This window comes from Chiloscyllium plagiosum, unplaced genomic scaffold, assembly GCF_037043375.1.
Source record: "Chiloscyllium plagiosum isolate Xiang-an unplaced genomic scaffold, Cpla_swu_hap1 HiC_scaffold_6, whole genome shotgun sequence".
Taxonomy (NCBI): Eukaryota; Metazoa; Chordata; class Chondrichthyes; order Orectolobiformes; family Hemiscylliidae; genus Chiloscyllium; species Chiloscyllium plagiosum.
In genome coordinates, this window is record NW_028270144.1 from 49,457,914 (window position 1) to 49,484,442 (window position 26,529).

The 26,529-nt window shown below is 42.1% G+C and overlaps 1 protein-coding gene across 2 annotated transcripts in view; it reads left to right on the plus strand.

Annotated features, from left to right (window-relative positions):
* Positions 1-26,529, plus strand: part of uggt2 (UDP-glucose glycoprotein glucosyltransferase 2) — a 374,691-nt gene that overhangs the window by 264,303 nt on the left and 83,859 nt on the right. For both annotated transcript variants that reach the window (XM_043691460.2, XM_043691456.2), the window contains exons 27-29: positions 3,703-3,782; positions 13,404-13,593; positions 25,155-25,313. In XM_043691460.2, the coding sequence (XP_043547395.2) occupies positions 3,703-3,782; positions 13,404-13,593; positions 25,155-25,313 (429 nt within the window). The remainder of the gene's footprint in view (positions 1-3,702; positions 3,783-13,403; positions 13,594-25,154; positions 25,314-26,529) is intronic.

Below are 26,529 nucleotides of genomic sequence, written 5' to 3' on the forward strand. Positions count from 1 at the left end.
GGGATTCCCTCCCAAATGGCATTGTGGGTCAACCCATAGCTGGTGGACTGCAGCAGTTCAAGAAGACCACCTTCTCAAGGGCAACTAGGGATGGGCAATAAGTGCTGGCCAGACAGCGATACCCATATCCCACAAAAAAATAAAAATAAACAAAACTTTTCACAGGACTGTTCAGTAAACCATATTAAACCTCTAAGTAAACAGTCTCAAATCTACCCTAGCTATCTGCCTTGAACACGTGTTTATGAGGATTTCTTACAGTTTATCCAAATTAGGCCCCACTGATATGTTTGAACTGTTTGTCTGAAAATACTGGTATTATCTGTTCAAAAGGAGATAATGTTTCCCAGACTTTGAGAGTTGGCTAATGTTTCAGGATTTCCAGTTGTCAGTTTGGGCTTCCTCTTTTGTCTAGTTCTGGTCTTCGGACCATCTCGCCAAGGCGGTCATCTTAGTCTGGTCAGTCTGATGATGCTTGCCATGAGGTACAAGGAGCTGGAGATGCTGTGCAGCTTGGCTGTCAGTCTAAGATGCTGTCTGGAAATTCCATTGAAGAAGGTGCATTAACCGTGAGGGGGGTTCAAGTTACCCCTTCTCCCTCTCTTCATACCTTCTCGAAAATGTTATGGCCTGTGTCCAATATTAGCATCGGGCAGGAAGGTTCAATGAGATGTCTATTTTCCATTCTTGGAGATTGTAGAACATCGATTTGAACCTTCAGCTATCAAATGCTGACCTTGCCATGCTATGCCTCTGGCCTCCTACTGAGCTGGCTCCCACCAAGTGTGCACAGCGTTCTTCTAACAAAGTGGACTTCCTACAGAAGTAAACAACAGTTTGTTCTGAAACAATGTGACTGTTAACATTTGACCAGGCATTTCCAGGCTTGCCTGTTTTGAAGGGTAGTTGATTGTATAAGGCCTGGCTGCATTGATACTGTGTTCCAGCTCTGCATTTTGCGAACTGCAGACTCCAGCTAGGTTTAAACTTGCTCCCAATTTTGAGTTTTTATCCCTGCTCATGAAAAGAAATGTCAATATTTCTGTAACATTCCTCAACATCATGGGACAACTGACCACAACTGAGATGAGGGTTCTGAAAGCATGGTGCATAAATCTATGGAAGAAATAAAATAGGTTGGAAAGACTAAAAAATAGAATTCCTCATGCCAAAGTATGTTGTGGAGATGACATAATTGGGTTAATAGACCAAAATCTGGCAGACGGAGTATAATGTGCGAAAAAGTAAAGTTGTTCACTTTTGCATGAAGAATAAAAAGCAGTGTATTAGTTTAACAGAGAAAGCTTCAGACTTCAATGGTGTAGAGGGAATTAATTGTTCTGGTGCATGAGTCACAAAATGTTTGTATGCAGGTGCAGCACGGAATTAAGAAGTCTAATGGGATCCTATCCTTTATTACAAGAGAAATTGAACATGAGGATGTTATACTTCAATTTTACAGGGTGTACACATCCTGAATACTATGTGTGGTGTGGGTCTCTTTAGTTAAGGAAGTATGTAGATGCATTGGAGACTGTTCAGAAGAGGTTTACTAGATTGATACCTTGAGTATTTGGGTTGTCTTTTGAGGAACATTGGAGAAGGCTTGTTTAGAATTGAGAGTTTAGAAGAACAAATGGTGTCAAGAAGTTTATACAATTCTAAACAATTTTGACAAGGTGGATGTGGAAAGGATGTTTCCCCTTGTCAGTCGGGAACTAGGAGACACTGTTTTAAAATTTAAGGGTCATATTTGTAGAATAGAAATGAGCAGATTTTTCCAGGATGGTGTACAACTTTGGAAGTCTCAACCTCAGAAGGCTGCGGAGTCATGGTCATTGAATATTTTCAAGATAGAGATAGATTGATTCTTCTTAGTTAAGGGAATCAAAGATTATCAGGAGTAAATGGGAACGTGGTGTTCGGACCACAAACAGATCAGCCATTATTTTAAAGAGTAACTGAGCAGGCTGGAAAGTTGGAATTGCTTATTTCTGCTCCTTTTCTGCGTTCAAATTTTAAGAATAGTAGAAATCAAGCAGATTCTTCAGTGAACCAGACTGAGATGGTAGGGCCTAGTGAACACGAGGGAGACGACAGAACTTACTCTTCATTCTGAAGTCCGATAAGCTGTCTTGTTTTTGCAAAACACCACTGGAACATCTCAGACAATAATTGATCCAATTGCATAATTAAGTTGCGCCCTCAAAGTGAGGACAAACTACACATTTACACACCTAGGGGAAACTAATTTGAGGGAAAAATATTATGTTTCATCTTCACCTTTAAGAGCTTTTAATAAAGATGAGTACTTAATTCATGCTCAGTTATTCATTTGGTATTCTAGGGGTCTATACAGGTTTAATGTGTTATTTTCTCAAGTGTGAACAGGATTGAAGAATGCATCATTTTTGAGAAGGTGTATTGTGGGAGTAATGGGGCAAGGGGATTATTGTTAGTTGAAAAGGCAACTTGCCTCTGACAGATTCTGTTTTCACTGCACTCCTCCAGCTGCGGTGTTTAAAATCTTATAACACAACAGAAAGCCATGTGAACTATTATGCCTGGTCTTTGAGCTATCCACATAAAACACACCCATAGGCTTTGCCCAAAACTTTGATATTTCCCCATTCAAGGATTTATCTAATTCCTTTTACCTTTGTGAAGTTTCTATCATTGAATTTCCTCCCATCAGCCTTTTAGAAACAGTGTTCCGCATGGTGAAAATCACTCCATTTAAAAAGTCTCCTGTCTTGCTAAGGTTGTAGAGCTGGAGGTAATTCAGAGATGTGGAAGGTCTATTTGAAAGCAAGGCTGGGAATTTTAATTGAGGCATTGGTCAGACCAAAATCTAATGTGAATCAGTGAGTAAAAGGGTGAAGAATGGATGCTTTTGATACAAGTTATGTAGTAGACATAGAGTTTTGGATGAACTTAAACTCATGGACTTTGGTGATGTGCGGGAGTGGCTGGGAGAATATGGTGGGTGAGCGTGATGTGCCAGTCAGGACAGCATTACAATGGTCTTGTCCAGAGGCAGCGAAGGCCTGAGTGAGGATTTCAGCAGTAGATGAGAATTCATGAATTCATTTAATAGACCAGTAGAAATAGACAGGAGTAGGCCATTGGCTGCTCAATCTGACCCGCCATTCAAAAGGATCATGTTGATCCAACATTTAACTTTTGAACTGAACCCTGGGCTGAACCCAGTGCATGAGACTTCAAAGTGGGTATCTTGTTGATGAAATGAGTATGAGGTCAAATACAGCTCCAAAGTTAAGAATGGTCTGGTGAAACACAGTGGCACGGGAGACTGACAAGGTTGGTGAGGCCAAGCATGGCCAGAAGGCCTAATATCAAGTCCACCTGCTTCAGAGGTGTGTTGTATAGTCTGAACAGATTGATCAAGAAATATCTTACTGGTCAGTCAAGCCTTTCAGTTGTTAATGCTCGGATCAGCTCTTTATGACTGTAAAGAATTTTACAACATAAATAGCTGATAGAATCCAAAAGTGGATGAGAACCTTTTGTGGGCTATGTAACTGATAGTCCATTGCAAAATTTCATAAAATGTAAGTAGGTAGACAACAATTTTTCTTTTTTCTGGACAAAGTATGGAGCTATGATTCTAATTTGATCTATTGTTTTTGCATGTCACAAAATGAATTTCATGAAACATGACAGTATTTGTTTATCATTCAGGTCTTGCATCAGGTGGTCAATATGAAGCTGAAAGTGTTCATGAACTGCAGACCCAAACTCTCGGAATTGCCTTTGAAAAGGTGAAGTATTTGCAGGTCCCTTCTGCCACTGTGAGGAATGACATTGTGTTAATATTCTGGTTGAATCGTTATCTCATAAATTGCTTGTTTATAGCAGCAAACTGCAAATTAAATAGCATTTGAGTAAATTTACTTAAACCAGGGTAATCCTTTTACAGTACAGGAGGCCATTTAGCCATCCAAGTCTGTGCCCATAACTCTGTGGTACAATCCAGTCAGTCCCGCTCCTGTGCTTGATACCTGTACTCCTACATGTATATTTTCTTCAACTGCGTACCAACTTTCCTTTTCAGAGCATTGATTATTTTTTACTTCCATCCCCTTGTGTAGTGACTTCCAAATCATTACCCCTCATTGTATAAAAGAAAATCCTCATCGCTTCTTTTTATACGCTCGCAGGATGGGGTGGCACTGGCTGGGTCAGCATTTGTTGAATCCATTTTGACTAAATTGCAGAGAGTGAGTGTGCACGTACAACAACTAATCAGGAAAGCTAATGAAATGATTTTGTTTATTGTGAGGAGAATTGAATGTAAGAGTACGGAGATTGTGCTTCAGTTATATTAATCACTGGCGAGACTACAACTGGAATACTTTGTACAGTACTGGTCATGGAAGGATATGAATTTATTGGAAGCAGTTCAGTGGAATTTACTAGTTTAATGCCTGGAATGAGCAGATTGCCTTAATGATGAAAGTCTAGACAAATTAGCTGATATTCTGTCGAGTCTAGGAGAGTTAGAGGTGACTTAATTGAAACATATAAGATCGTGAGAGGTCTTGAGCCATCTTCTTGTACTGTTGGAGTCCATTTAATGTAGATGCCAATACATTCCCCGTTTTACAGACAGGTATTTAATTACAGAGTTGTGGCATGACTTTAATGGCTTCCTGTGTTTGTGAATTATTCAGCAAAAGACTTTCAGAGATTTCCAAGAGTTTTATTTACATGAGTGTAGTTTAGCACAAACACCAGTTTCCAGCTTTCTCTTTTGAGTCCTTCCTCTGTCCAGAAGTCAACTGTCCTCTGGGGAAGACCGCAGCTTTTTGTTTTTGATATGTAGAACTGTTTTATTGTTAAATTATAATTCAGTACAATTGCCAGTTTCTATGCTTCCCTTCGCTTCCTGGTTCAGAGGTAGAGATACTACAACTGCACCCAAAGGCGCTTAAACCCAACTCTTGGATATTTTTATCAACCTGTTCAGATGTGTCATTACATACCACTGGAACAGTTGGGACTTGAATGCAGGTCTCCTGGTTCAGAGGTCAGGACAGTATCATTACACCACAAAAAAGCTGTTAAAACAAACTTGTTAATTTTTTTTCTACGCTTAGAAATGCTCTTACACACAGCTGAGTTTTTTTTCTCACCACTAAATCACTTGTAATTTGTTTTTCATCTATTAAACACCATCAGTAAATTACCCATGTTTTCAACTGATTAACAAAGGCCTTTAAGGGCAATGCAAGCCATTAAAGCCGAAGGAGAGGCAGGGAGAGTTGAGAGGGCCAAATCAAAATGTAGTTAGAAAGGGTAAGTGCAGCACTTAAATACAAAGTGCAAAGGGCATCACCTGATCTCAATCTACTCTGAAACTTTCTGATTGACCCTGAGGGTTCTTGTGGCACAGTGGTAGTATCCCCCTTTGAGCCAACAGCCCCCAGCTTCAAGTCCCACTTACTCAAGAGGTGTAAGTAGGTTGATCAGCATATATCTTCTGGTTGACCCTTGGCGATCTTATGGCAGTGGTCATGTCCGTACCTTGGGTTCAAGCCCCACCAGCCTCAGATATGTGTCAAACATGCATGAACAGGTTGCTTAACAATAATTACAATTGAAATTGTTCACTGGCACTTTTGCAAGTCGTAAATTGTTTTGAGTATCTGCTGTGTTCGTGCGTTAGCCCAGGTAGGTTTTTTTCCCTACCACTAAGCCAGAAGGCCTGGGTTCAAGTCTCACTTGCTCCAGAGATGAGAAATACCATCTCTGAACAGGTTGATGAGTAAATATTCCTTGGTTGATCTTTAAAAAGATCTATACTTCTAACACTGACACTCCATTTGTTGTAAGAACCTTGAATTTGTGCCTGGAGAAAGTGAGGACTGCAGATGCTGGAGATCAGAGCTGAAAATGTGTTCCTGGAAAAGCGTAGCAGGTCAGGCAGCATCCAAGGAGCAGGAGAATCGACGTTTCAGGCATGAGTCCTGAAGAAGGGCTCATGCCCGAAACGTCGATTCTCCTGTTGAATTTGTGCCTCCCAGTCCTTGCTCTGTTAACTAAAGTGAATTGTTTTTTGTTATCTACCTTATTTAAATTAATCATTATCCTACACAGTTATCACATCTCTACTCAGTATTCTTTGTGCCAAGGAGGACAATTCCAGCTTTACCAAGCTGTCCTTGTAGCTAAAATCCCTTATCCCTGGAACCATTCTGGTAAATCTCCTCTGCACCCTCTCCATGTCCCTCACATCCTTCCTAAAATATATTGAGCAATACTGGATTAATGCCCTAATTAACCAGGTGTTTATAAAAGTTCAGCATGACTACATTCGTTTTATATTATTTATGAAATCCAAACTCCCATATACAGTACTGGCACAAATAGAGGTGAATGAATTGATCTAGTTGCTATTAAACAGAAATGGTTCTTAGAGAACAAGATGGCAGTGGAGCAGCAGGATTGTGTGTGGGTTCTTTGAGCCGGGGGAGCGGACCTTTCAGATGGCAGCACTGGCAAGGCAACATCTTGGAGAAGAGTAGCTGGAGCGGCACTTCTGGCAAGGTGGTGGCGGTGACCTGGCCTGACATGGAACCAAGTATCCGTGGTCGCTGTAAGCCCAGAAGAAGGACTCCTGCTGTCATCGAGAGGGCAGCAGAGCCAGGGACAGCTGGTTGCAGTCACAACAGACCTAGAGTGGGAATTCCTGGTTATTGGTGAGGCAGTAGTAGCAGCTGAATCAGGGACTTCAGGTTGAGGTACAAGTGTGGGTTCTGCACGTAACACAGCATTGGTGGCAGCTTTGGCAAGGTCGGCCCAGCAGTGTAGAAATGTTGCCTAAAGAATAGCAACTCCTAAATTGATGGATCTCAGTGAGTTTTGAGGTTTTGGATGTAGGTTTGCTCGCTGAGCTGGAAGGTTCAATTCCAGACATTTCGTTACCCTACTAGGTAACATCTTCAGTGGGCCTCAGGCGAAGCAATGCTGAAAATTACTGCTCCTATTTATATTTTTGGGTTTCTTTGGGTTGGTGATGTCATTTCCTGGGGTGGTGTTATTTCCTGTGGTGAAGTCACTTTCTGTTCCTTTTCTCAGGGGGTGGTAGATGGGGTCTAACTTGATGTGTTTGTTGATAGAGTTCTGGTTGGAATGCCATGCTTCTAGGAATTCTCGTGTGTGTCTTTGTTTGGCTTGTCCTAGGATCGATGTGGTGTCCCAGTCGAAGTGGTGTGCTTGCTCATCTGTACGTGAGGATACTAGTGAGAGAGGAGGTCATGTCTTTTTGTGGCTAGTTGTGTTCATGTATCCTTGTGGCTAGTTTTCTGCCTGTTTGTCCAATGTAGTGTTTGTTACAATCCTTGCACGGTATTTTGTAAATGACATTAGCTTTGCTTGTTATCTGTATAGGGTCTTTCAAGTTCATTAACTGCTGTCTTAGTGTGTTGGTAGGTTTGTGGGCTACCATGATGCCATGGGGTCTGAGTAGTCTGGCAGTAATTTCTGAGATGTCTTTGATGTAGGGGAGAGTGGCTAGGGTTTCTGGACGTGTTTTGTCTGCTTGTTTGAGTTTGTGGCTGAGAAATCGGCAGACTGTGTTCATTGGGTACCTATTCTTTTTTAATACACGGTATAGGTAATTTTCCTCTGCTCTGCGTAGCTCCTCAATGTTGCAGTGTGTGTTGGCTCGTTGAAATAATGTTCTGATGCAGCTTCGTTTGTGGGTGTTGGGATGATTGCTTCTGTAGTTCAATATTTGGTCTGTATGTGTTCTTTTCTGTAGACTCTGGTTTGAAGTTCCCCATTGTCTGTTCGCTCTACTGTGACATCCAGGAATGGCAGTTTGTTGTTGTTTTCCTCCTCTTTCGTGAATTTTATGCCAGTAAGGGTATTATTGATGGTCTTGAAGGTTTCCTCTAACTTGTTTCATTTAGTGATGACAAAGGTTTCATCCATGTAGCGGATCCAGAGTTTGGGTTGGATGGTTGGCAGAGCTGTTTGCTCAAGTCTCTGCATTACTGCCTCTGCTAAGAATCCTGATATCAGAGGTCCCATGGGTGTTCCGTTGGTTTGTCAGTAGGTTTTGTTATTGAAGGTGAAGTGGCTGATAAGGCTTAGGTCTGCTAGCTTGGTGATATTCTCCTTGTTGATGAAGTTAGTAGTGTTTGGTGCATGTGTCTTTGGGTCTTCTAATAGTGTAGTCAGTGTTTCCTTGGCCAGGTTAATGTTGATTGAAGTAAACAGGGCTGTTACATCAAAGGAGACTATTATTTCATCCTCTTCTATCTTAGTGTCTTTGATGGTCTTCAGGAATTCTTGGGTGAAGTGGCGTGAGTCTTCTACTAAGTCTTTGGTGTAGCTCCTTAGCCAATCTGTAAATTGGTGTTCCAGGTAGTGAGACTATGGGTCTGAGGGGGGCTCCTGGTTTGTGAATTTTAGGTAATCCGTAGAAGCATGGTGTGTTGGATCCGTCAGATTTCATTTTTTGGAAGTCAGTCTTATTTATTTCTCCAGATTTCTGAAGTATTTTGAGTAGGGCTGTGATTCAGTTCTCTAGTTGTGTGGTCAGGTCTATCGCCACTTGTTGGTAAGTGTTGGTATCTGTAAGTAGTGTGTTTGCTTTTTCAATGTAGTCTCTTCGATTTAGAATGACTGTCAAGTGTCCTTTATCTGCAGGTAGGAGAACAATGTTTTTTATCTTTTTTCAGTCTTTCCAGTGCTTTCCTTTAGAGTCATAGAGTCATTGAGATGTACATCATGGAAACAGACCCTTCGGTCCAACCCGTCCATGCCGACCAGACATCCCAACCCAATCTAGTCCCACCTGCCAGCACCCAGCCCATATCCCTCCAAACCCTTCCTATTCATATACCCAGCCAAATGCCTCTTAAATGTTGCAATTGTACCAGCCTCCACCACATCCTCTGGCAGCTCATTCCATACATGTACCACCCTCTGCGTGAAAAAGTTGCCCCTTAGGTCTCTTTTATACCTTTTCCCTCTCACCCTAAACCTATGCCATCTAGTTCTGGACTCCCTGACCCCAGGGAAAAGATTTTGTCTATTTATCCTATCCATGCCCCTCATAATTTTGTAAACCTCTATAAAGTCACCCCTCAGCCTCCAACGCTCAGACAAAACAGCCCCAGCCTGTTCACCCTCTCCCTGTATTCAGATCCTCCAACCCTGGCAACATCCTTGCAAATCTTTTCTGAACCCTTTCAAGTTTCACAACATCTTTCCGATAGGAAGGAGACCAGAATTGCACGCAATATTCCAACAGTGGCCCAATCAATGTCCTGTACAGCCTCAACATGACCTCCCAACTCCTGTACTCAATACTCTGACCAATAAAGGAAAGCATACCAAATACCTTCTTCACTATCCTATCTACCTGTGACTCCACTTTCAAGGAGCTATGAACCTGCACTCCAAGGTCTCTTTGTTCAGCAACACTCACTAGGACCTTACCATTAAGTGTATAAGTCCTGCTAAGATTTGCTTTCCCAAAATGCAGCACCTCGCATTCTTGTGCATTGTGTGTTTCCTTCCTTTTTACTGCTTAATGTTGGTGAGACTACCTGTCTGATGGTTTGCTGGGTTTCTTCTGTGAGAAGTGTTTCTTCTTTAGTGTTGTTTCTAATGCTGCTAAGAAATCTTTCTTATTCGCATCCTGGCAGTTATAATTTAATTCTCTTACTAAAATGGCTTTTTCAGTGTCTATTAAGGGTCGGTCAGATAAGTTTTTTATCCATGCTTCTGTGTTGTCATTGTTGTTACTTTGTGTAAGTTTGTCTAGTTTTTTTCTGCAGGTCTAGTTTTTTCATTTTCTGTGTTTGTCGCTGTCTAATATCTATGGCTTGTTGTACTATGTCTGTCCATTCATGGTCTGTTGCATGACTGAGTAAAGATTTTTGATGTAAAATTTCCCGGTTGTATTTACAGAGTCTGTTGTGGGCATCATTAATCATTTCTCTGTGGCCATTTAAGCATTCTGTGGCCATTTTGCCCGGCTATTCTTATGGCTAGTGGGGTGTTAAGGGAAGGTTTGTATTGAAGACATTTAGGTAGTACCTGTTTCCTTTGGCATTCGTGCAGCTGTTCACAGGTGGCACTCTGTCAGATTGCATTCGTTTCCCATTTTCGGGCCAGTTTTAGCATATTGCGCCCATAGGTCTTAGCAGGTTTTGAGGAGATTTGTAGCTCAGGTTGAGGTCTTGGATGTAGGTTTGCTCGCTGATATTAGTGAGAGAGGGGACCATGTCTTTTTGTGGCTAGTTTTCTGCCTGTTTGTCCAATGTAGTGTTTGTTACAGTCCTTGCATGGTATTTTATATAAATTTTGCTTGTTGTAGCCACAAAAAGACATGACTCTCTCTCTCACTAGTATGCTCACATATGGATGAGGAAGCATACCACTTCGACTGGGACAACATATCCATCCTAGGACAAGTCAAACAAAGACACGCACAAAAATTCCTAGAAGCATGGCATTCCAACTGGAGCTCTATCAGCAAACACATCGAGTTAGACCCCATCTTCCATCCCCTGAGAAAAGGAACAGGAAGTGACTTCACCATAGGAAATAACATCAACACTGGAAATGACATCACCAACCTAAAGAAACCCAAACATATAAATAGAAAGCAGGAACTTTCAGCATTGCTTCACCTGAGGCCCACTGAAGATGTTACCTAGTAGGGTAACGAAATGTCTGGAAATGAACCTTCCAGCTCAGCGAGCAAACCTACATCCTAAAGATTGATGGGTCTGCACAGGCAGCTGCAAGGCAGTGGAGGAGAGGTGGAGTCACAATTGTCCTTGGTGAGCTGGCTCAGGACTCATAGCTGAGGCAGTGGAATGAAGATAGACTCTCCTTCAGTTATATCTTTTAATTCTTTTAAACTTTTTATTCTTAAACTATTGAAAATAGCGCCTGCATTGTGGCAACAGTTGAAGCTTTTCATGGTATTTTACTGTATTATTCACTGCAAAATGCAAGTAACAATAAACAAGTCATTCCATTAGAGGAGATTAAGAATTGCAATTGTCAGAAAACACTGACCGTGAGTAGTTTGTCAGCCCCACCTGTTAGTATACAAGCAGTCCCCAGGTTGCGAACTGGTTCCATCTGAGTCCACTCACAAGTCTATTTGTATACAAGTTGGAATGTAATGTAGGACAGCATAAAGCAGCTGTTTGTATGTATTGGAAATGTTCATATGTTGAATATTTAAAATCACAACCTGATATAGGATCATGTTCACATGTAAAAGTGTTTGTAAGTCATATCTATAAATCAGCGACCTCCTGTAGTGTTGAACAGACAATTGAATAATAAATTATTGGAACTTTTAACAAAAGCAATACTAATTAAGTTGAGTACTTTAATCGTTCTCATAGACTGGACCAATCAAGTTGACAAAGGTGGTCTGGAAAATGAGTTTAGTGATGTTTTCCTGGAGCAATGTATTGTCAAATTAACTAGGGTTAAAACAGCTTTCGGTCTAGTATTGTGAAATAGGGTGGAGTTAATATCATGGTGAGAAGATCCACTGGGAAGTATTAAGGCTTGTTTTGTCAAAAACAATATATTCCAATTATAAGCAAAGATCAGAAGTAACATCAATTTCATAGGATAAGGTAAACGTTGGCTAAGTTTGATTTGGTATTTAATCTAAAGGTATGGCTATAAAGGAGCAACTGGAAATATTCAACAAAAATAAATTCCATTGAGAAACAAAAGCTTAGTGAGAGATTCACTTGTGACTTGATAAGGGGAGTATTTGATTGAAAAAAAAAGTTTATGAAGTTCAAAGAGTAAATGTAATACAGTAATTAGTATTTCACAAACTAGCAAAGGTCACCAAAATATTTCTGGAAGTGGGAGAAATAGAACATGGGAGTAAACGGGCTGGCAATATAGGAACATGAAAACAGCTTTTGCATATATATAAAGGAAAAGAGCAACAAAAGTAAACATTGTACCTTAGAAGCAGAGACAGGAGAAAGTTTCATGAAGAATGAGAATTGAATAGAATCCCTGTAGTACAGAAGTAGGTCATTTGGCTCATTGAGTCCGCGCTGCCGTTCCAAAGAACATCCCACTCAAACCCACCCACCTACCCTCGCCCTGTAACCCTGCATTTCTCATGGCTACTTCACTTTGCTTGCACATCCTAGGATACTATGGGCAATTTAGGTTGGCCAGTTCATGTAACCTGCACATCCTTGGACTTTGGAGGGTGGGGTGGAGGCTGGAGCAGCCGGAGGAAACCCACACAGACATGGGGAGAATGTGTAGACTACACATAGACAGTTGCCCAAGGTTGGAATCAAACCTGGGTCTGTGGCCCTGAGGCATCAGTGTGAACCACTGTGCCACCTGATGGCGGAAACATTAATCAAATATTTTTGTGACAGTCTTCAAAGTATAAGAAACATGTTTCAAATCAGAAATAGTTAAAAGCTGTCACCTGCCTCTTGGCAGCCAACTTAGGAGTCCACCAGTGTCACATTTAGATAAAAGGCAATTACATAAACATTTATGTAAGTTCATATTTCATACTTTAAATCCTGTGTAGGACACTTCTTACTCAAATAAAATTGGCATTATTTAAAAAATAAAATTCCACTCTGGACCATTAAAAAAAACATATGCACCAGCCATGATATTCTGTAGCCCTCCAGATTCTGGAAAATCCTGGAGCATTTTCAAGTTGAAAGGCAGTGACTAATGAAGTGCAAAAAGATCAATGTTGGGACTTCAGCTATTTACAATCTATGTCAATAACCTAAATAAAGAGCCAGATAGTAATGTATCTAAGCTAACTGATGAGACAAATCTAGATGGAAATGTAAGATGTGAGAAGGATACAGGGACAGCACAGAGAAAGACAGAATTTTTTTTAAAAGATGTGAAACTTGTAAATGTTGATGGTCAGAGGAATTTGTTGTGCACCACAAAAATAGGAACACAAATGGCAAGTAACTTGGAAGGCAAATGATGTTATCCTTTATTACAAGGGACTGGAGTACAGGGTTAAAGAAGACTTGTTGCAATTATGCAGGGCTTTGCCGAAACCACACCTGGCATCGTAAAAGATGCTTTTAGGAAATGCAAATATACTAAACATTGATCATTGTAAGCTTTGCTTACTTAGTTACTGAAAGGTGTTAATGATCTGGATTTTGTGGCTGGATAGGAGGGAATAGATGTCATTATCAACCACAAAATAAGAGTGGGTGAATTCTAGCAGCTGAATGTAAAGATTTGAATAAATGGTCCTGAGTAGAATTTTATTTTTTAAATAATGCCAATTTTATTTGAGTAAGAAGTGTGGATAGTTTTTGACCATGTGCAGTGAACAGATATTTAGTCTTATTATATCCTTTCTACAGCTTTTACCGTTATGTGCTCGAGCCGAGATTGGTCTTCACAGCTGATAACAATTTGTCAGCAGGACCCATAGCCAAATTTCTCGAAATGCCAGAAGTACCCTTGTTTACTCTGAACATGATTACACCGGAGAGTTGGTTAGTAGAATCAGTACGTAGCCCATATGACTTGGACAACATTCATTTAGAAGATGTAAGTACCTTTTCAGGAATAGAAATACATTCTTAAAGTATGCTGCAAAATATTGGCATGATAGACTGATTTGATTAATCAAAAATAATTTGCCAACTGATTTATGTACTTGAAAATAATTGCAAATACCTTTTGTTAATAATTCAAACCATCAAAATGTTGCTATACATTCTTTATGGAACAAATTAAAATCTTTTGAATGCTTTTGATCATTTTTCTCTTATTTCTGCAAAATGCAATATTTGTTTTATTTACTAACTGCTTTATAAATGACCATGTAAGTATGTCTGGTTGGAAGACTTGGAACAGTTATGTCACAAAGTTACCAACTCTTTCAATAAGCTTTTCATTCTAATAGTTTTGATCAAGTTGGTGTTTTAAAATACTTCTGAATCAGCATGGTTTTGATATGGGAAGGTCATATCTGACCAACTAGATTGACCATATCAAAGAGGTGACCAAGCATGTCAATGATGGTAATGCATTTGATGTAGTCTACTTGGTCATCAAAAAAGATTTTGTGGGCGGCACGGTGGCACAGTGGTTAGCACTGCTGCCTCACAGTGCCAGGGACCTGGGTTCAGTTCCCGCCTCAGCCGACTGTGTGGAGTTTGGACATTCTCCCCGTGTCTGCGTGGGTTTCCTCCCGGTGCTCTGGTTTCCTCTCACAGTCCAAAAATGTGCAGGTTAGGTGAATTGGCCTTGCGAAATTGCCCGAAATTGCCCGTAGGGGTAATTGTAGGGGAATGGGTCTGGGTGGATGGCGCTTTGGTGGGTTGGTGTGGACTTGTTGGGCCAAAGGGCCTGTTTCCACACTGTAAGTAATCTAATCTAATCATAAGTGTGACAATGCTGCAGCTTTAACAAGGTAATGCATCCTTGGCTTTTTTTTCAGAGGAGAAAAGGCAAGAACCAAGCTAGGAAACAATGTGTGTCTTTATATATGAAGGGTAAAAGTTATCAATAGGTAATGAAGAAAGGCAAATGAAATGAATAAGAGTCACCATGACAAAAAGTTGGAGTTGATAGAGTTGTTGAGAAGGCATATGGTAAAGTGTGTGATATTTGTGGGCGGCACGGTGGCACAGTGGTTAGCACTGCTGCCTCACAGCGCCAGAGACCCGGGTTCAATTCCCGCCTCAGGCGACTGACTGTGTGGAGTTTGCACGTTCTCCCCGTGTCTGCGTGGGTCAGGTGAATTGGCCATACTAAATTGCCCATAGTGTTAGGTAAGGGGTAAATGTAGGGGTATGGGTGGGTTTCGCTTCGGCGGGTCGGTGTGGACTTGTTGGGCCGAAGGGCCTGTTTCCACACTGTAATCTAATCTAATCTAATCTTGCACATGAAGCATTGAATGCGAATGCAAAAAGCAGTCACAACCAACTTGGAGAGTGAAACACCATTACCAAGTCACCCTTTAGACATGCACAGTACATGGATTCTGACGAACCAGCTCAGAGCCAGCCCCTAGAGTCAGCAGAATTCCTGTAATCCTGCTTATACAGTCATAGAGATGTACAGTATGGAAACAGTCCCTTCGGTCCAACTCGTCCATGCAGACCACATATCCCAACCTAATCTTGTCCCATTTGCCAGCACTTGGCCCATATCCCTCCAAACTCTTCGTGTTCATATACCCATCCAGATGCCTTTTAAATATTGCAATTGTGCCAGCCTCCACCACTTCCTCTGGTAGCTCATTCCATACATGTATCACCCTCTGCATGAAAAGGTTGCCTCTTAGGTGCCTTTTATCTTTCCGCTCTCATCCTAAACCTAGGCCCTCTAGTTCTGGACTCCCCCACCCCAGGGAAAAGACCTTGTCTATTTACCCTATCTATGATTTTATAAACCTTGAAAAGGTCACCCCTGAGCCTCCGACGCTCCAGGGAAAACAGGCCCAGCCTGTTCAGCCTCTCTGTAGCTCAAATCCTTAAACCCTGGCAACATCCTTGTAAATCTTTTCTGAACCCTTTCAGGTTTCACAATATCCTTCCAATAGGAAGGAGAACAGAACTGCATGCAATATTCCAAAAGTGGCCAAACCAATATCCTGTGCAACTACAACATGATCTCCCAACTCTTATACTCAATACTGAAGAAGGGCTTATGCCCGAAACGTCGATTCTCCTGTTCCCTGGATGCTGCCTGACCTGCTGCGCTTTTCCAGCAACACATTTTCTACTCAATACTCTGACCAATAAAGGAAAGCATACTAAACACCTTCTTCACTAACCTATCTACCTGCGACTCTACTTTTAAGGAAATATGAACCTGCACTCCAAGGTCTCTTTGTTCAGCAACACCCCCCAGGACCTTACCATTAAGTCCAGCTCTGATTTTCTTTCCCAAAATGCAGCATCTCGTATTTATCTAAATTAAACTCCATCTGCCACTCCTTAGCCCATTGGCCCATCTGATCAAGATCCCATCGTAATCTAAAGTAACCTTCTTTATTATCCACGACGCCTCCAATTTTGGTGTCATCTGCAAACTTATGAACGATACCTCCCATATACACATCCAAATCATTTATATAAATGACAAAAAGTAGTGGATCCAGCACCAATCCTTGTGGAAGGCCACTGGTCACAGGCCTCCAGTCTGAAAGCAACCCTCCACCACCAACCTCTGTCTTCTACCTTCGAGCCAGTTCTGTATCCAAGTGGCTGGTTCTCCCTGTATTCCATGAGATCTAACCTTGCTAACAGTCTCCAATGGGGAACCTTAGTGAAATCATTACCAAAGTCCACATAGATCGCATCCACCACTCTGCCCTCATCTTTCTTCAAAAAACTCATTCAAGTTCATGAGACATGATTTCACACGACCAAAGCCATGTTGACTATCCCCAAACAGTCCTTGCCTTTCCAAATATGTGCAAATCACTTCCCTCAGGATTCCCTGCAACAACTTGCCCTACACTGACGTCAGGCTCGCCAGTCTATAGTTCCCTGGCTTGTCCTTACCATCTTTCTTAAATAGTGGTACCACGTTAGCCAACCTCCAGTCTTCCAGCACCTCATCTGTGACTATCGATGATACAAATATCTCAGTAAGGGGCCCAGCAATAGGTTCCCCTGCTTACCACAGAGTTCTAGGATGATTCGGGATAGTCAACATGGCTTTGTGCGTGGGAAATCATGTCTCACAAACTTGATTGAGTTTTTTGAAGACGTAACAAGATGAGGGCAGGGCAGTAGATGTGATCTATATGGAAATTGGAGGTGTAGTGGACAGCGAAGAGGGTTACCTCAGATTACAACAGGATCTGCACCAGATGGGCCAATGGGCTGAGAAGTGGCAGATGGAGTTTAATTCAGATAAATGCGAGGTGCTGCATTTTGGGAAAGCAAATCTTAGCAGGACTTATACACTTTTTGGTAAGGTCCGAGGGAGTGTTGCTGAACAAAGAGACCTTGGAGTGCAGGTTCATAGCTCCTTGAAAGTGGAGTCGCAGGTAGATAGGATAATGAAGAAGGTGTTTGGTATGCTGTCCTTTATTAGTCAGAGTATTGAGTACAGGAGTTGGGAGGTCATGTTGCGGCTGTACAGGACATTGGTTAGGCCACTGTTGGAATATTGCGTGCAATTCTGGTCTCCTTCCTATCGGAAAGATGTTGTGAAACTTGAAAGGGTTCAGAAAAGATTTGCAAGGATGTTGCCAGGGTTGGAGGATTTGAGCAATAGGAGCAGGCTGAATAGGCTAGGGCTGTATTCCCTGTATCGTCGGAGGCTGAGGAGTGACCTTATAGAGGATTATAAAATCATGAGGGGCATGGATAGGATAAATAGACAAAATCTTTTCCCTGGTGTCGGGGAGTCCAGAACTAGATGGCATAGGTTTAGGGTGAGAGGGGAAAGACATAAAAGAGACCTAAGGAGCCACTTTTTCACGCAGAGGGTGGTACCTGTATGGAATGAGCTGCCAGAGAATGTGGTGGAGGCTGGTACAATTGCAACATTTAAGAGGCATTTGGATGGATATATGAATAGAAAAGGTTTGGAGGGATATGGGCTGGGCGCTGGCAGGTGGGAGTAGATTGGGTTGGGATATCTGGTCGGCATGGATGGGTTGGACCGAAGGGTCTGTTTTCATGCTGTACATCTCTATGACTCTATGACCTGATCAGGTCCTGTGGATTTATCCATCTTTATGGATTTCAAGACGTCCAGCATGGCCTCCTGTGTAATATGGGCATTTTTCAAGATGTCACCATCTATTTCCCTAAATCCTTTCTTTTCCATGTCCTGCTCCACAGTAAACACTGATGCAAAATACTTGTTTCGTATCTCCCTTAACTTCTGCGGCTCCACACAAAGGCCACCTTGCTGACCTTTGAGGGGCCCTATTCTCTCCCTAGTTACCTTTAGTCCTTAATGTATTTGTCAAAACCCTTTGGATTCTCCTTAACCCTATTTGCCAAAGTTATCTCATGTCCCTGTTTTACCTCCTGATATCCCTCTGAAGTATATTCCTACTGCCTTGATACTCTTCTAAGGATTCACTCAATCTCTCCTATTTATACCTGACATATGCTTCCTTTTTTTTCTTAACCAAACCATCAAATTCTCTCGTCATCGAGCATTCCCTACACCTACCAGCGTTTCCTTTCACCCAAGTAGGAATATACTGTGTCTGGACTCTTGTTATCTCATTTCTGAAGGCTTCCCATTTTCCAGCTGACCCTTTACCTGTGAACATCTGCTCCCAATCAGCTTTTGATACTTGCTTAATACTGTCAAAATTAGCCTTCCTCCAATTTAGAATTGGATGTCTATCCTTTTCCATCATTATTTTAAATCTAATAGAAATATGGTCGCTGGCCTGAAAGTGCTCCCCCACTGACACCTCAGTCATCTGCCCTGCCTTATTTCCCAAGAGTAGGTCAAGTTTTGCACCTTCTCTAGTAAGTACATCTACATATTGAGTCAGAAAATTTTCTTGTCCACACTTAACAAATTCCTCTCCATCTAAACCCTTAATACTATGGCAGTCCAAGTCTGTGTTTGGAAAGTTAAAATCCCCTACCGTAACCACCCTATTATTCTTACAGATGACTGAAATCTCCTTACAAATTTGTTTCTCAATTTCCTGCTGACTATTATGGTGTCTATAATACAATCCCATTAAGGTAATCATCCTTTTCTATTTCTTAGTTGCACCCAAACAGCTTCCCTGGACGTATTTCCAGGAGTATCCTCCCTAAGTACAGATGTAATGGTAGCCCTTATCAAAAATGCCACTCTTCCCCCCACCCTTCTTGCCTCTCTTTCTATCCTTCCTACAGCATTTGTATTTATATCTGTCAGCCAAGACTCACTGATTGATGCAGGTTAACAGCCTCAATTGGGGAACTCATTCTTAAAGAGATCCACCTGATCAACGTCATTCTAATCACTGCATCCCACCTCCCACTAAGTCTGGTAAGTAGATCTCACCTTTTTCTTATATCTTCTCCTGAGACATTTTTGCCCAATGTATGATTTCTCCGAAATCTGACTCCGATGCAATGGTGTGGTCCAGACCATAGCCTGTCTTCTGTGCATGAAGTGTCTTGGAATAAATTCCTCCTCCTCTTCAGGTGGTAATGTTATAGAGCTGCGACATCACCAGTGCCATCTTGGACTCAGAAGTTTCTTCAATGCTACATGGAGAGGGTGACCCCACGGTTTTGGATAGCATTTCTGGGTATTCTGAAGGGTCAAGTATGTTTTGCTGCTGCCCCATTTGCGAGGTAGCAACTTTCATGTGAGCCACAAGTTTGTTGAGGACCACCTCACCCACCCAAACTTTGTATGTCACAGGACTTGACCTTGCGTCAGCCTCGCTTCATACAAATGCATGGCCGTTTCCATGGTTTCAACATCAAACTTCGTACCCTGCAGTAAACTGTCCCTCACATTTCGAGGAGATGTGTGGTTGGCATTGGCGTTCCTGATGCCGTTTCATTCTCCCCCTGCCCTCTGTAGTTATGTGAGGGGTGATCCTACAAACAAACAGGAACCACAACAGTTGATATCTAGTGAAGCTATAGGTTGTTTTGTTAAGTCTGACTTCATCGTTTGGACTGCTCTTTCCAACAAGCCATTGGACGGCCCATGGATGGTATAAAGCTGTCTGAACATGCCAAATGCCATTCAACTTTTGAAAATACTCATTCATTGCTTGTAACTGATGTCCCATTGACTGTGACCAATATTTCTGGGAGTCCATGAATTGCAAACGATGCTCTTGGCTTTTCAATTCTCATCCCTGAGTTTGCCAAAGGAACTCAATGCATGTCCAACCACTTTGAATGGGCATTGACAACGATTAAATACATAGAGACCATGAAAGGACTGGCATAGTCGATGTGTATCTGAGTCCAAGGTTTACGGGGCTATTCCCTTGAATGTGGGGGAGCTGCTGGGGTTAATTTTTATTCTTGTTGGCACCGCCACACCAATATGGTGATATCAGCATTCAATCTTGGCCACCAGATATATCTTCGTTTTGGAAACCCCTGGCAGTGACCTTAACTTGGGATAATCACTCTTGCTCCCCACAATAATATGCTGTCCCCTACAGTGATCTGGTCTTGCCAGATCCAGAAAGGCTTCAGCTGTGGTTGTGATAGTAGTTTTGTTTCTCCCATCACCACAAGCCGTTTTAGTTTTGGCAGGATTGGATCTTCCTATGGCCACAGTTCGATATTGTCAGTAGTGACTGGAAGCGTATCCAGAAAGTTTAAAACTAGAACGGACTCTTCCAGGAGCGGCACCACTGGTGGTGTATCTGCCACTGGGAGGTGGCTCCAAGCATCTGCATTTGCCAGTTGGCCTTCTGCATGGTGTTCCAATTATAATTGTAAGCACTGAAAATAAGGGCCCACTGTTGAATTCAACTAGAAGCTATGGGCGGCATGGCCTTGTCTTCTTTAAGTAGCCCTAGCAGGGGTTTGTGATCTATTACTATTACAAATTTGCTTGTGTAAAGGCATTAGTGGAACCTTCTCATACCAGAGAAGACCACCAAACCTTCCTCCTCTATCTGGACGTATTTGTATTTGGCATCATCCAAAGTCCAGGAAGCGTACGCTGTCAGGTGTTCATCTCCATTGGGTCACTGATGAGCCAACACTACCCCAATACTGTTTGGGGAGGCATCGCATGTCAGCACCACATCTTGCTTGGTGTCATTATAAGCCAACACCTTAGACAACGATAGCTGCTTTTTCACTTTCCTAAATGCTACTTCTTGGTTACATGACCATTTTTAAGCCTGGCACTTTTTCAGTGGCAGGTGTAAGGGTGCCAGGATGCAGATCATGTTATGTATGAATTTTCTGTAATAATTCACCAACCCAAGGAAAGACCTAAGCACCAGTACAGACATAGTAGCCTTTGATCACCCTCACTTTACCTGGTGTGCCTGGAATACACATTTTTCCCTTCTAAGTCATATCCCCACCTGGGAGAACCGTTTAAACACTATGTCCAAGTTCTCCAAGTGTTCTTTACTGATTTTCCCAGTTACTGGCATGTCAACCAGATAAATGGCAACTCTATCGTCCACTGGAAAAGGGTGCAAGCTGCTAATATCCCAAATGGCAGTCTTGTATACTGGTACAAACCCTTCTAGCATACTTCTGGGACTCCGTGTCTATGCATGCTCATGTCCAGCTTGGTGAAAGATTCTTAGGGTTCTCAATGTGAGGGATTGGGCATTTATCCAGTTACAAACAGCAGTTTACCATTTGCTTAAAATCCCCACAAAGGCAAACCAATCCATCTGACTTCATAGTTGCTACGACTGGTGCTGCGCATTTCGCAAGCTTTACTGGTTTGATCATTCCTTCCCTTTCCAGCCTCCTGATTTTTGCTCCTGCTTTTGCACATAAAGCAAATGGCACTGGGCAGGTTCTGCAGAATCACAGAACTGCTTCCTGGTAGACATGTAAAGTAGCCTTGGCTCCTTTGATAGTCCCTGGACCTTCCAGAAAAACCTCTAGGATTTAATTAAGACTTCATTCAGGCGGTTTTTGTTCTGAAATATGTTGAGCCAAAAATTATGAATCTTTCTCAACCAATTCTGCTCTATCAAGCTTGGGCCTGAGCCTTTTACTCGTCAGTGGAAACTGCACCAACTGCTTCTCATAGGAGACTGGAATCAAAGTTATATCTTAATCTGTAAAGGTTCCCTGGCACATGTACTCACTTTGGCTGAGGTGTTGTGCAGACTTAAAGATTGATTTTGTAATCACTGATTCACATTAGCCAGTTAGAACTGGCAACTAGTTGTCTTAACCTCGTCAAAATTCCCATTATGGATTTCCCTAGTTCTCGAACTGCTGAATCAAAACAATAGCATCTCAGAATCAAAAAGGATTAGGGTCATAATATTCCTTAACTGAACCAGTCAACTCTTGAAACATCTTAAGTCTGGTGCCTCAGGGAAACTGAGGCTGCTAATGACCACAAATGCTGAGGGTCTGCAAGCAATCAGACAAATTGTAGCTTTTCATCTGCCCCAATATAATTTGCCTGGTAAAAATAATGCATTCTTTCCACATACTGGGCCCAGATGTCAATGGCAGGAGCACACAAGTCAAGCTTCCCAAATAAAGTTATGATTCCAGAAATACTTACTCCAACTCAAAAGTGACTATTTCAAAATAGATATAAGCTATATCTGTTCTGACTTCTCTACTGCCTCTCTGACTAAACTGCTTGTCTAATATTTCATTTTGAATGAGTCGTAACATCCTCAGCTGAATACTGAAAGCCACGTCAAAAAGAGTGAAAAGCACAGCCGGACAGACAGCATCCGAAGAGCAGGAGAGTCGCCGTTTCGAGCATAAGCTCTTCATCAGGAATGTGGAGGGGGCGGGGCCCAAGGGGGTTGAGAGATAAATGGGAGGGGGTTGGGGCTGGGGGGAAAGTAGCTGAGAATACGATAGGTAAATGAAGGTGGGGTGTGATGGTGATAGGTCAGAGTGGAGGATGGAATGATTAGATGGGAAGGAAGATGGATAGGTAGGACAGTTCAAGGGAGTGGTGCAGAGTTGGGGGGTTAGATCTGGGATAAGGTGGGGGAGGGAAGATCAAGAAACTGGTGAAATTAACATTGAACCTATGCGGTTGAAGGGTCCCAAGGTGTTATTTCTCCAGGCGTCAGGTGGCTAGAATTTGGCCGTGGAGGAGGCCCAGGATTGCATGTCCTTGGCAGAGTGGGAGGGGAGTTGAAGTATTCGGCCAAAGGACTGTGGGGTTGATTGGACCAATGTGTCCCGGAAATGTTCTCTGAAATGTTCCGCAAGTTGGCGTCCTGTCTCCGCAACGTAGGTGACACCACATTGAGAGCAACGGACACAGGTAGTTGAGGTGTTTGGAGGTGCAGGAAAATGTTTGCTGGATGTGCAAGGATCCTTTGGGGCTTTGGATGGAGGTGAGCGGGGAGGTGCAGCTTTTACATCTCTTGTGGTATCAAGGGAAGGTGCCAGGAGTGGAGGGTGGTTGTTGGGGGAGGGGGGTGTGGACCTAACAAGGAAATTGCAGAGGGAATGGTCTCTGTGGAATGTTGATAGGGGTGGGGTAGGAAATACATCTCTGGTGGTGGGGTCTGACTGTAGGTGGCAGAAATGGTGGAGGATGATACGTTGTGTCCGTAGGTTGGTGGGTGGAAGGTGAGTACCAGAGAGTTTCTGTTCCTTCTGTCCTGTTCCTGTTCCTTGGATGCTGCCTTACCAGCTGTGCTTTTCCAGCACCACACCTTTTGACTGTGATCTCCAGCATCTGCGATCCTCTCTTTCTTCTAGCTGAATAATGAAAGCCAACAACTGGTCTCTGCTATAAAAACTGCATTTTCCTCCTACTCACCTCTAGACCATGGTCTCAGACTGAAAAAAGGCAGGCTGTTTGCCAGTTCCTGCCTTAGTGTCATAGAAGTCTACAGTACAGAAAAAGGCCCCTCAGCCCTTCGTCTCCAGGCCAGTAAAAACAGCCACGGCACGGTGGCACAGTGGTTAGCACTGCTGCCTCACAGCGCCAGAGACCCGGGTTCAATTCCCGCCTCAGGCGACTGACTGTGTGGAGTTTGCACATTCTCTCCGTGTCTGCGTGGGTTTCTTCCGGGTGCTCCGGTTTCCTCCCACAATCCAAAGATGTGCAGCTCAGATGAATTGGCCATGCTAAATCACCCGCAGTGTTAGGTGTAGGGGAATGGGTCTGGGTGGTGTGCTTTGGTGGGTTGGTGTGGACTTGCTGGGCCGTAGGGCCTATTTCCACATTGTAAGTAATCTAAAAAAACCACCTAACTATCCAAATCCCATTTTCTAGAACTTAGCCTGTAGCCTTATAAGCTTTGGCATCACAAGTGCACATATAAGTACTTTTAAATATTATGAGGGTTTCTGCCTCTACCAATATAACTGGCAGCGAGTTTCAGATTCCTACTACCCTCTTGGTGAGAAAAGGTTTTCCTCACATCTCTTCTAAATCTTCTGTCCCCTGTTTTAAATCTTTGCTGATGATCATTGATCCCTCCAACCAGGGGAGAGGTTTTTTTCCAGTCTACTCCAATACCCTTATAATTTTACACAATATTGTACACTCTCAATCTCCTCTGCCCTAAGAAAAGCAATCCAGTCTGTCCAATCTGACTTCATAAGTGAAACTCTCAGCTCAGGCAACATTCTGGTCAATCTCCTCTGCACCATCTCCAATGCTATTACATCACTCATATAATGTGAATTCCAGAACTGCACACAGTACTCCAGCTGTGGCCTAACTTATGTTTTATACAGTTCCAGCTCCTTCCTGCTTTTAAACTGAATGCTATGCATAATCATTTTTATAATGAACAAAAGACTTTTATGCATCCCAAAGTCTTAAAAACGTTTTAAGAGCACTTCTTAAAAAAAAACTCTGAAAGGCATCAACATTTGAAATTGTTTTAATGAGGTTTTGTCAAATGTCTATTAATTGCAATATTTTTAAAAATTACACAATATGTATTTATGATACCCAAACTGACACCCTACTTGGCAAATGCAGACTTACTGTAGCATACCACCTTGTGGAGATGGATTTGTTGTGAAGTTAACAGTAAGTTCTAAGGTAGAGATATACTCTAGGTGCAAAGTGGATGATATTGTAGATATTTTCCTGTTCAGAGACATTATGATGCACCTTTAGAATAGGTATGATCTGAACTCAGAACTCTTGGCTAAGAGGTAAGAGCTGTAACACTATAGGACAAGGACTATCTTGGAGATACTGCAGCTATTTTCTAATCAACCTGTTCAGAGATGTTATTGCACATGTCTGGAGCAAATTTGACTTGAACACAGATCTCCTGGCTCAGAGGTAGGAACACTACCACTCCCTGCAAGAGCCCTTGGAGGATATTGTATTGGTTGCCTTTTATATCTAGCACCTGATACTTAATTCTGTTGATTGAAATAGAACTAATTATCAACAGCTAATTATGATGGGCATACAATTTAATATCACATATTTTACTCACAGCATGTGACTAATTTCTGTCCTGTATTCAATTTTACTGACTATTCTAACAGGTTGAAGGAATCGTGTCAGCAGAGTATGAACTAGAGTACATACTGCTTGAAGGGCATTGCTTTGATGTGACCATGGGTCAACCTCCCAGAGGATTACAATTCACCCTGGGAATGAAGCATAACCCAGTTATGGTGGACACTATAGTGATGGCTAACCTGGTAAGTTGGAGAATTGTTAACTATTTTCCCTCTAATACCCTCCTACATTGTCCACTAATGATGCTAAGTTGGTGTTTGATTTCCAAGGCATTGTAAAAATCCCAGAATTCAATGTTGTCAAATCTAATGATTAATTTTCCATCCTGGTGATACTTGATAACAAGGGAAGAAGATCATCACCTATTACAATAAACAGTTGGAAAGATGGGTTGCACCTTATCTTGACTTGAACTTTATAGAGAAAACTCTCATCAAAGAAGCTTTCAATCCTTCTCAGTTGTAGTGGTGTTGGATATTGAACTCACAGCAGTGGAGTTTCACAAACCTATTGACTCATCTGCCATTGGCAAAGCTCAATGTAGTAACACCATTTGCCTGAAACCTTAAACCACAGGAAGCCAGCTTCCTGCAGCAGCTACAACAACTCCTCTGGCTCCATCCTGCAGGAGGGAGGATAAAAGATTCACTTGTGGGAATGGACAAACAATATGAACTGAAGAGCATGATTATAAAGTGGTTGCAATTACACAGCTGAGAGGGAACACTGATCTGGATAATGGATACGGACAAATTTTCCCATTAGTGGAAGTATCAAAATTTAAGGTGATTGGAAAAAGCTGAAATGACAACATGAGGAAAAACAATTTTTCAAGGAATGAGTGGTTAAGATCTGGAATCTACTGTCGGAGAGTGTGTTGAAGGCAGGGCCAATTGAGGCTTTCAAGAGCAAATTGGATTATTAACTGAGAAGGAAGAACACTCAAGGTTACAGGAAGAAAGTGGAGAAGTTGAATGAGATGAATTGCTGCTTCAGAGAGCTAACATAAACATTAGTTAAGTAGCCTCATTTGTGTTGTAACCATTCTATAATGGTTTTCCAATGCTCCAAGATATGTATGATTTAGAGTTTGTGACCCAGGGCAACTGTGGTAATTGCAACAACTATTGGGATATCACTCTAATGAGAAATCCATGCTCATGTTGCCCTCATCAAGCTGCAGATATTGGCTAAATGCATCTACCCTGAATCTGAGTGTAAGGTCAGACCTAAGCGATCTACAGTTGGCACAATCTTCTCAACCTGCGGCTGCAACAGAAATGCCATGAACAAAGGAGAGCAAGATAAATCTCACCAAGGTATTCAACCCATGTAAGCACTTAAAGTCTTTTTAAATTGAAAACAAAAAATGCTGGAGATCACATGGGTGAGGTAGCA